The sequence below is a fragment of the Harpia harpyja genome, chromosome 5 (assembly GCF_026419915.1).
Source record: "Harpia harpyja isolate bHarHar1 chromosome 5, bHarHar1 primary haplotype, whole genome shotgun sequence".
Classification (NCBI taxonomy): domain Eukaryota; kingdom Metazoa; phylum Chordata; class Aves; order Accipitriformes; family Accipitridae; genus Harpia; species Harpia harpyja.
The window spans coordinates 61,641,098-61,653,233 of record NC_068944.1 but is presented as its reverse complement, the minus strand read 5'-3'; the positions used below and the strand labels follow the sequence as shown (position 1 = coordinate 61,653,233).

Below are 12,136 nucleotides of genomic sequence, written 5' to 3'. Positions count from 1 at the left end.
CCCATGAACCCTTCATTATTTGTCAGACTTCCTAAGGACTATTAACTGAAATCATTTCAGCTTTTCAATTTATAGACACCTGTATTTTTATTTTGTGGTCTTTGCAGAGGAAGTATTCAATTTTGCACGTGAATATTTTTGCAGAGATACTGAAACATTTCATGGAAATGTGAAATCTCTGAAAACTTCTCTGAGCTAATAAGTTTATTTTTGGAAGGTTAAGCTTAAGGTCTGGAGTGTAGAGACCTGTGCTGCTTTTTAATCTAGGTGGTGCTACAGAGTAAAAGCTCTGCACTTAATCAAGAAAAAAGAATAAAAAATTCAGTTCCCCAACTCTGGCCACTTATGTTCTGTCTCATCAGTTAGAAAGAAATGTCAAAGGTGGCATAAAGTGCAGTTGTCCTCTGGTCAATGCTGTGTGAAGTCCTTGCTACATAGATTTTTTGTGAATGGGAAATTTTTTAAAATTATATTTTTTAACCTTTTACTTTTTTTTACACTGATATGCTTGCAGAAGGTAAGCAGATTCAAGGAACTGTGGCTTGTACAGAGCTGAAATTTTAAGGAGACACAATGAATGTATATGAAGTTTCTGTAGAGGTGTTTATCTTATCCCTAGCTATGCTGAAAGGAACCTGTACCTAAGCAGCAGGCCAAAGAGGGTCAGTCGTCCAGTGTTATCAGACTCTGAAACAGACAAAGATGGATGTTTTGGTAACACAGAAATCTCTTTATGAAATATCTGTGCACCGCAAAATCTGTTTGTGGAACTGAGGGCTGAATTTTCTTCCATATGAAATAATCACTTTCTTTTGGAACCTCCAGGTTTGTCACAATTATGGCAACATTCAGACAGCAATGTTAGATTCCTGGAAGAACATAGACACAGTGAAGATACTTCATATTCAAAACTGTCATCCCCAAATCCTACACTCCTGGGACCGCAAGATCTAAATGCAGTTAGCAATTAAGTTATTGACTGTAAAGTTCTCTATATGTCTAGACACGGGTTTCCACAAAGATGAGATCTGTACGAGGTGTTGAGTGCCAACTTTCATATGCCGTGAAGACCCTGCACAGTTTCAGGAGGGGTATTCAGGACCTGAGTTAAAGGCCTAACTTCCCTCTATATTGAATGGTAAAAGCTCGGCATTAAGAATGGGATCCTCAATACCAAGCAAGTTGAAGAGGAATGCCTGGGGAAAAAAAAAAAAAAAAAGCCACCTTCTTTTCTGGATTTTTGCATTGTATTCTGAATCATCTACCTAAATTTAGATACTTAAATTAGAAGCCTCATTACTCAGAATTCCTTCTGGAGTCAGTGAGCCACAGGCATTTCTGGGTGATGTGGTAACTAAATTAAGACGTATCTGATACTGAATTCAGAAGGAGAAGCCTTATCATATAAAAGAGGGATGACACCTACACTGTCTTTTGAAAGGGGAAGAAGTTAATTCATCACAATTAAGTTTCAACCCCCATTTTCTGCATCCTGAAGGAATAATAATGGTTCATGTCTTAACTGCTAAACAGCTTAGCTTTTCCCTATTACTTAGTTCTAGCTGTATTTTCTGTGCCCCAGAATCAAGACAAATAATTTACTGAATTGAGTGATTCTGTTTCTTTGAATTACCTTATTGGAACCAAGAATTTAATTAGTAAATTTTAAGATGTGCAAAATATGTTGCTGTTCTGAGTATCACTTTTGATGAAGTTCCAGACAGTGCCTGGAAGTTCTTTGTTTCTACTTCATGTGATATGAAAAGATGCAGATGAAAAAGTCAACCTAATTGATAATGGAGATCTAACATGTGCTGTGCTGCTTGATTACTGCCAACGTTACTCAACTCCCAGAGAAATTTCTTAAATTACAGGGGGTTTTGTGCATTTACTGTGGTATTTTTAGTAAAGAGTTTTTGACATTTTTATATGCTACTGACGGTTTTGATTTTTTTTTTTTTATTGTTGAAGGAAAAAGATAATTAGGTATCTTCTAGTTGTATTTGGTTTGATTTGAGATAAAGTGCTTGTGTTCAAATCATTAAAATAAAGTGCAATTTTTTGTATGTGCCTAGTGCCAGAATTGTACAGTATGTTTTAAATTTGTATTTGCTTTAATATCTTTATTGTAAGGCAGCATATACTAAGGCTTGTTAATGCCTCAGACTTCTTGAAGCAAACAGTCTGAATCAAATATCACTAAACGGGGTTCCTGTTTAAACAGTTTTGTTCTCTTCTCCTTGCATCCTCATGCACCTAAAATCCCTCTAACCTGTGCTCAGCACCATCTAATACGCTCTGACCCTTCCTAACTCATGTCCCTCACTTTCATCCTTTCAGAATCTGTTCCCTCTCCTTTTCCAAGAAATCTCACTGCCTGACAGTCATCAGCCCATGTCTTCACTCCCCTAAGACCCTGCTGCAAAATCAGTTCTGTCTGCAGTGTTCAAAAACCCTTGAGACTTTGAAGCTAAAAGCTGAAGACAAGCAGTATACCAGCTGTTGAGTCTGAATGGATGAGGTGTGACTATGAAAGTCTCCTTACCCTACAGCTCCTCACCGAAGTATATGTATAAACCATAACACATGCTTTACCTAAATACAAACAATGAATAATTCCTATATGTCAAACCTATATTTCCAACAACCTGCTCTCTGGTTAGAGGTTCTTAAGCATATTTTAGGGAATCTGGGTTGCCATTACATGTCCATTTGGGGTGGAATGGAGAGGAATGTGTGCAAAATAAAGCAAATTATACCGTTTTAGGCTTTGCTCACTTATCCAGAACTAGGCTTCTATAACATAATTTCCCTTCTGTAATAACAGGGTGGTGTCATATTCAACATGCATCTGAAACCTCTGTGGAGAAAAGTGTACAGTTTGGACAAATAGTTTTCCTGAAATTAATAGTTATGAAAGTCCAAAAGCTGTATGGTCAGTCTTGCACTGTATAATGTCTAAAATTAGTGCACTTCAACAAGAATTACAGGAAGGACTCTTACTTTGTCTACCATAATTTATCTGAGGAAATGCAAAATTGCTATTCATACTGTTGCACACAATATTTTCATTTTCAAATTCCCTTCTAATTTTCCCACACACATCCTGCATCAACTTAGCATATCTCTTCTCTCACCTGATAATTTTGTTTGGATACCTTCTTGTGACAATAAATGAAAGCAATTAGTGTGTTTCACTGCTAATTTGTAGCTGGTGTTCATGCAAAGCCATAACAAAGTGGTTTTCAATTATGCAGGGAATAATTTAATCCAATGTCTAAATATTACTTTTGTTCCAGTTCTGATAGCATTTATGACATCAGAATTACTTTTTTTTCTTTTAGGTTTGACCAATAATATAAAAATAGACTTCGGACTCTGCAAATATCTCAGTAAAATCTGCTTTCTATAAACAGCAAAGGTTTTACATAATCTAGTTATAGTATACCAAACATGTTCAAAAGTATGGCTTTTACATGGTTTAAGAAGAATGTGCGAAGCTTCTAATATTTTTTAAAAATAAATGTCTTTTTTGTAGCCCTCTGTGGAGGAAATATAACTGCAATGAATGGCACCATATACTCTCCAGGATACCCTGATGAGTATCCAAACTTTCAAGACTGCTTCTGGCTTGTAAGGGTACCACCTGGGAATGGAATCTATATCAATTTCACAGTTCTCCAAACAGAGCCAATATATGATTTCATAACTGTCTGGTAAGAAAACACTTTTGGCATTTATTTAATCTTCATGTGACATAATGCAACAAAGTATGAATTAAAAAGAGTGTATTTGTGATTTCTCCCTTGACACTGGTGTTCTGTCTAGGGGAAATGAGTGATTTGCACTAATCCGTGTTTTCCAATGTACCGTTCCCTCTAGATAGCACTGGACATGAAGTTTCATAGTCCTTGTCTTAAGAATTCAAAGACAATAATAGTGTGCCTCAGTTTCTCGATGAAGAAGAGCGTTCAGAAGTAGACTATGACAGCTTATCAACAACCAAGAGAAGTAATACTTATGAAAGGAGTGATAATAAGCAGTTGCAGCTGTGTATTACAATGTTTAGAGTGTTAATACAAGAAACTACAGCAACACTTTCTTCATTTCTTCCAGGCTGGCTTCTTTTAAAGTGACAGTACATAAAAGGAGAGACTCTATTTGTATTTGGCTATGACAAAAAGAGTTGAGCTAACAATAGCTGTAAACAAATTATATTCTCTAGATACCTGAATCCATGTCTATCATGAATCTTTCAGATGATGAAGCCCCCATTTTGCTTAGTTGCGAAGTTAGTAAAGGCAGGAGGCTGTAACCAAGTATAACAGCTCCTGCAGTAATCTTGAAACTGTTACCGGGGAGTCTCCTAGACATTTCAATAGTGGCTAAGACCTTTTAGGAGCTTGCCTAAAACAATAATCCACTGATTATTGAATCTGCAGATTGAAAAATCCGCATGTTGAGAGAGTAGTCATGTAGTCTGAGTAGTGCAAAATAATGAGAGGCAATTTGGAATATTAATTATTCATTTTATGTTTTCTGTTGCACAGAGATCTGATTTGGATTTATGTAAATTCATATAACTCAGGATTTCATTCCTACTTTCCTAAACAGTTCTCTGTACACTTTTGTGATTATTTCTGTAGGTTCTGGGTTTTTTTCACCTTATGTTCTACAAACTGTCTTGTCCTGAATCCCAGATACTTGATTGCTTTGCCTTAAAGTCTAACAAAAATTTGATCAGAGTATGTGCCCAGACTATTGCCCTGATAAAACTCAGATAATTTTGAATCCCTTTAACTCTTCACCACTTGTTTTGTGTATCAAATTTAGGCTGACTTTTAGAATCTTTCCTGAATTAAATTATACCTTTGTGTGCATACAGACGTCTTTTCTCTATTTCATCCCACATAAACTAGAACACTACTGTCCATTTCTAGTGCTTCTTCTGTTCAGCTCTTCCTTTCTACCAAGTGATTTCATGTGCTTTCAGTTGTACTCCTGGCTGTGTTACAAACTTAGTTCTTACAGTAAAAGTAATTGTATATACCATGACAACGGTAAAACCTGTTTTATTTCATTATGTGTTCTTTGCTGATTTTTTTTAGATGTTTTGTATCCTGTTTAGATTAACAACACTTTTAGGAGAATGTTCTGAAATTAAAGCATCTATTATGCTATTAATGTATATATCATGCCTGTTGTTACTTATGTATGATTTATATACCTGTATAAACTGTATTATATACGTGATGGCTATATAAGTAAATAGCTTATGCCACTTCTGGGATATTATTTATTCACGGAACTGCTCAGAAATTTTGATAGCTGTTTCAAATGGAAAAAATACATTTTCTTGACAATTCAAATGCTTCTTCAAATCATACTATTTCCCCGATAAAACAGAAGGGTGTGGGAAGGGGCAAAGTGCAAGAATTTGGAGAAACGTATTACTGTAAAATTTTCAAAACAAAAAATACTCATAATTTTATTTTGAAATTATTTTCAGTTAAAATATCTTATGCCAATAACAATTAGAAAATTTAAACTTTTAATGTTCATCAATTCTGATCTGGAAGGAAGCGAGTATGAAAATGTAATGCCCCTGCATCATGATTTTGTCCTCCGTACAGTTCCACTATTGTTTAGTACTAACTTTGATTTAATTTTTCTACTGAAATGAAGTAGCAGTGACCTTACCAGCAGTACCTGTATTGTCTAAATCATAATAAATGGTACAAAATAATATCGATCAACGTATGTGAACAAGGATTTAAGAAATCAATCAACTGTATGTCATACTTAGTTTTGGTTAAAACTACCAACATTTATATGAATGTTTACCTGTGCCAGAGACACAACCATTTATATAAAATGCATTGCACAACTCTCTCAGCAAGAAATTGATTCAGAAAACTCTAAACTACTCATAAAAACAAACTTTAAAAGAATTCTTACATGTCCATATTTACTATAAATTATAAATTATAAATTATAACATTTAATTGGGGGGGGAAGCTAGGTTAAAAAATTCTGACATTACAGAATTTCTAAAAGTAGCATCCTTAAAATAATCATTATAAATAAAATCTACATTTATAAATGCCCACATGCAGATTTCAAGTGAAATCTTGTATTCAGTGGAGTATAAGCATTTTGGTTTTATTTTTAGTGAAGCCAGTATTCACTCATCTTTTAAAAATTAAATAGTATTCATCTCTTAATTTTCCTAGAAATGACCAAAGTCAAAAAACTGGGCAAGAAGAGCAGTATTAAGTTTATTTATTTTCTGATAGCCACTTTTGAAAGCATAGATAAGTAAATATGAGCAGAGTTAGTGGCAGGAAAATGAAGTAAGATCACAAATTCAATAATTTTGAGCTTGCTGCAATTATTTAAAAATAAGAATATTACTTCCAAAAGGTGGTTGAATGGAGCATCTTGCTCTCTAATAAATTTTGATTGTCCTCGAATCTACTACCTGCTATACTCCAATCCGCATACAGTATTTCAAAAGGCTTTCAGCCCTATCTGATTTTATGAGATTCATGCCTTTCAGAGTAATCTAGAGAAATTTTACTACATTATACTAAAATTTGCTTGGAGAAATTAAATTATTTGTTTTCGGTAAAAAAATCTTTTTGTATCTGTTTGTCTTAGGGATGGACCAGACCAAACTTCTCCTCAAATTGGACAATTTAGTGGCAACACTGCATTAGAATCTGTCTATAGCACTTCCAATCAGATTCTGATCAAGTTCCACAGTGACTTTACTACCAGTGGCTTCTTTGTACTTAGTTATCATGGTAAGTGTGACAAATTGCACTTTTTCACTGTCTGTACTGATTACTGCAGGAATAAAACTCATGAAAAAATTACTTTAATTACTTTTTTTAAGAAGATTTGCTATTACTGTTATGACTGACCACCACTAGGGTAATGCAAACATATGAAAGACTAAGATGAATGATGAAAACAAGCTATTTTCTTGACCAGATATTAAATTTACTGGTAGTAAGGCCAAAAAAAAGAATGCACTGTGAATAGACATGAGCAAAGAAGGTAGCATCAAGAGCCTGCAGTTCAAGGTGCTCATCTTCTCACTGCTTACAATGCTTCTAAAATTCCTTTGTAATCGAAATGGGGGTCATTAAATTTCTCGTAGATACTTAAATCTTTTGAAGAAAGTACTGTTATTCTAGAGATTTCAGTGATAGAGAACTATACTGTGTAGTTAACATTGCCCTTGAATTAAATGAACTAAACACTGACTGAATGAAAATGACTAAGTATTAATGCATCAAATTCTACCTCTTTTTGTAGTCATTCAAAACTTCTGTGGCCAAGTGTTCTCTTGCATTCCTATCACTACAAGGGAATAGATTCAGAAGCAAGGGTGTTTCAGGTGCTCTGTGAATGCCTGTTGGATTGACTGTTCCAGGAAAAGTGGACAGACTACAGTCTGTCTTCTGGATCCTGGTTAGATTTTGAGAGTAGAAAGCTTTCTTTTTGACTTAGTAAAGACCAAGGTGAATACAGATAGACAAAACTGGGGGGGATTAAAGGAACTTTAATCTAAACATAACAAAGCAAAACAAAAAAGACCTAAATCCCACAATGAAAAAAACAGCAGCAACAGCACTTGAATTGATTATGGAGTAGACTCCAGTAGGATTAGGCAGAGGGAGGTAAGAATTTTCATTCCAGATCTGAGCATCTAAATGGCCTGTAGCAGTTTGTGAAGGACAAACTGACCCTTTGTGGTCAGCAATATATGAATTGGTATGTATTGATATGTATGAATATATCAGTAAATGACCAAACACATGTAAAAATGTTCATAACTAGTAATAAAGTGTCTCTAAAGACCTTGATCTCCTTATACTTGATTCTTCTGTTATTGTGGAAATTGTCATTCCACAAGTGTGGGCTCTAGTGTGTAATAAAGATGCAAACTGAGCAGCACAAAGGATTATTCATGGAGAAACTTATACACTTTTTGGACTGAAGTTGTCAAGATAAATAAATCTCTTAGTATCCCTGAGTCTGTGATCCTTCATGTCAGCTACATACAATTTATAGCAATAAAGGCAAGGCACTGAGAGGAGTCAAATTTATTTAAAATAGATAATTTTGGGATTAAAATGAATGATACCCCTAAATAAGAGAAATTCCAGATAAATTATATGAATTGTTTATTTGAATCCATTTTTTAATTATGTTGGTGACTTTTTTAATATACTTTTTAAAGATGCAAATAGCACAGCTGTTCCATGTTTGTTTGGTGTGGTTTATTTTAAATTACTTTATCCTAAGGCAGGATGTTAGCTTTCTGACTCACTGATTTAATTGGCTCTTCATTATGCGATTGACAAAAAGGAGTGGAATAGGAAGATGTCAAATATGGATGACTCAGTAGCAACAAAAGATCTTACCTGGATAAAATATAAATGTTATAATTGACAAAAGTTTGACCAGTTCGATTACTAAAGGATCCAAACACAGGAAGTAACAAAGATGTGTGTAACTGAAGCTGAATAATCATCTGCCATAAGTAGATGGTGTTTCCTTGCTAATGAGAGTTGCTATAAAACAATGCTATATGAAAATATAGTATCGGTGAAAACCAGGCATACCTGACTCATTGATCAGCCTGAGGGTACACCTTACAACATGGAAGACTACACTGTCAGTAGAAATACTTCAGTGTGATTTCTTTGGCTGGATTCAGATTGAAAGGAATTTCTTCTGCGTACAAACACAGGCCCATCCTCACAGGTTCTCTGTAAAAAAATAAAGCTATATAGCTTCTGCGTACTCTTCCTACTTGTCTTTTTTATCATTTGTTTCACCTCATTATTTTGCCTGGCTGTTGCATACATGTGTTAAAACTCAGAAAATTATTTCATGTGAGATTTCAAATGAGAAGTTTGAAAGCAGAATTATTCTCTGACGCTATCTGCAGGTGAGATGTGCTCCACAAGTATTCATTTACTGGGAAATTTCACATTCAAAATGCTTCTGTCCATCAGTTATGCTGCCTCTGGGTAGAATCTTTTGGATTCTAAAACTTGCCTTTTTACAAAGTTTCAAAAATGGAAGAGTTCAGCAGTAAAAATGTATAAAAAGAAAACAAACAAAACAAAGATTGCACAATACAAAAAATATTTGCTTTTCAGGTGAGGTTACTTAAGTGAGAAAATTGGCAACCACTTCTAAGCTTCTTAGGTTATTTATGAAAAGGGTTTTGCCACTGAAATTAAATAACTGAGAACATAGATGCAACTTCCAATTTTTCATTAATTCTGGTATTCATGTGTTTCCTTTCTTTTGGTTTTTTTGAAAGTTCCAAAGTAAATGAATGGATGTTTATTTTTATCCTGTTAATGTGGGTATTAACTCAGTTATGTTTGCATGGCTATCTTAACTGTCTAAGTATAGGAATGTCAACTGTGTTTTCTTCCTGTTTATAGCCTATCAGCTCCGGGTCTGCCAGCCTCCAACAAATATACCAAATGCTGAAATTCTAACTGAGGATGATGAATTCGAAATAGGTAATATAAGAGAAAATAAAAGCAACATTTGTTTCAAAAAAAAGGACTGGTATGCACAGAAATGTCTTACTTTTCAGGATGCAAATCATGCCTGTAATATGTTAGTTTTGCATTTGAAAGTAAAATTTTTAAGAAGTCATTCCTCTTCCTTGTACTTCCTGAATCCCATCTATGTTTCAGAGATCACGTATAAGTAACAAAGTAACTTTCTAAGTAACTTCATTTTAAAATACATTTTTCATAATTTTTAATATAAAACATTTTCTTATATTGAAACAAACCAACAAACCCCACAAAAAAACATGTAGACAATGGTATATTCTGTACCAGCATTAAGGTTCTGTGACCTGAAGGGTAAAATCAAATCTGTAAAAATTTGGAGGATCTGAGAAGAGGATGACATTCTGACCTTCTAAGAACTGTTAACAATATTACTTAGCCACCTATCGTTCAAAGAAATATGACTTACATGGTCAGATGTGAGATGTCTAACCAGCTGGTTTTGCTCACATTATGGCACATAAAAATAGATTTATTTTTATTATATACCAATATTTGATTAGTTATATATTTTTTTTCTTTTTCTGCTCTGTTACCTGGACCAAAGAGAACTGCTGGTGTACAATGTACAAATTTTTACTTTTATTCATACATAAAACTATATGAATTTTTAATTTCTTAATTTAAAAATTACAATTGCTTATTCTCACCATGCCAAATTTAGATATCATCAACTAAATCCAGTTCCTGTTTAATTTTTATTCCCTCAGGATTGTATGGGTTACTGACTTGATCTTATCTCTTTATTTAGTTCCATCATGGTTATCCAATGAATTATATTGCTTAAAGCTTTGTGGACAGATGGTTCACACAGCATCAGTCAAACCCAGACAAATTAGCAAACTCTCCAACTAATAATGTGGTGGAAAACAGTGATAGATGTAGCATAGTGTGCAACACAATGCTCATTTACCACATTTCTTAGACTAATCAAAGTTGTTTATGCCAGAGGTCATTTAGCCCATTATATATGGTGGCGAGAAACTTCATTAATCAATAATGTTTTCAAAGTTAAAAGTCCCAGTTAATAGCTGTTTAATGTTTCTTTTGTTTGGTTGTGTTTTGTCTTGTTTTGTTTTTCCAAACAGGAGATATAATAAGATACCAGTGTCAACCAGGCTTTACATTGGTTGGTAATGAGATCCTGACATGCCGACTAGGTGAAAGGCTTCAGATGGATGGAGCACCACCTACCTGTCAAGGTTTTTTCTCCTTTTTCTTTTCCTCCTACCTGACCAGCTGAATTGAGATCCCTTAGATACCCTCCACTATCTCTTTAGATAAGATGGCACATTGAAAATATTTCAGACTTTTTGATGCTATTCCAAATATTATCACAGTTTGTTATGGTGAATATGTGTCAACTATTAATGCAAAATAATTAGTAATGTTTTAATGAATTTGATGAGTTTAAAGGACTGCTCTACTTTGTGAAAATAATTTCAAAATACTTTTTTGGAGGGAGTCTAATAAATAATGAGATTTTTTCATTTTATCTAGAACATAATGATATGAAAATTTATACGGAAATTTTAAAACAGCATGGATTTGGGTGAACAAAGTCACAACATCATTTTTCAGTGCAACTTTAAGTGCTTCCATTTTTATTCAGTGTATTCTAAAGAATAGGTTTTCTGTATGTGTGCGTGTATGCCTGTGTGTGTTCACGTTTTCCTCCTTTTATTGAAAACTGTCAATAGAGAGATACAACACTACCTCACTGTTAAGGTCGGAACAAAAGTACAATCCTGCCAACCACTAACATCACCATTTAAGCCAATCTTTATTAAGTTGACATTTGATGTGTTATGCTACAATAGAATTTTTCCATCATTTTTGAAGAAAATGCGAGAGTTTTCTTCATACCAAACCAATTAGGGAGCTAATGGAGATAAACCTTGCACATGATTTATTTAAAAAAATGTAATCTTTTTAAAGTTTCAGTGATGGGCAGATGTTTATTTTTTCTTACTAGTTCTTCCATTTATTTCCAGAAAGATAAATAAGGGCATACAGTTATAAATATGTGTGATAAGATGTTGCAAGGGAAAAAAAAAATTAAAAAAACCCCACAGCTTCATAAAAGTGTAATTTATGTAAACAAAAGCCATTTTGAATCCTGCTAGTTGTTGTGATATTCCTTCGTGATCCATCTACTCCTGAGCTTAATATTCTAACATCTACTGCAAGATTAAAATACTTTCCCAAATCAGTCATAATAAATGCAGTTGATTTACATTTGTATTAAATGAAAAATACTGCCATCTGGGTTTTCTACCAATCAAATGTTGGTTGTTCCCCCCCCAGCAATTTTAATTCATTAGCATATCTATAAAACACTAATGGTGAAAGATTTATTTGGAAATAGTAAATTAATTGTGAATAAATCTACTACTTTTACAAGTAAAGCTTTAATATTTGACTGTTTCTTGCTAATTTCTGAAGTTTCAAACTGGTGCACAATTTAGTTTTTATGAATTTAAACGTCAGTGTACTATTTTTTAGAACTTAATTGTGACTAC

General features: G+C 33.8%; 1 protein-coding gene across 1 annotated transcript in view; it reads left to right on the top strand.

Annotated features, from left to right (window-relative positions):
* Positions 1-12,136, top strand: part of CSMD3 (CUB and Sushi multiple domains 3) — a 767,625-nt gene that overhangs the window by 651,699 nt on the left and 103,790 nt on the right. The window contains exons 44-47 of the mRNA XM_052787755.1: positions 3,539-3,716; positions 6,661-6,806; positions 9,474-9,554; positions 10,703-10,816. Coding sequence (XP_052643715.1) covers positions 3,539-3,716; positions 6,661-6,806; positions 9,474-9,554; positions 10,703-10,816 — 519 coding nt within the window. The remainder of the gene's footprint in view (positions 1-3,538; positions 3,717-6,660; positions 6,807-9,473; positions 9,555-10,702; positions 10,817-12,136) is intronic.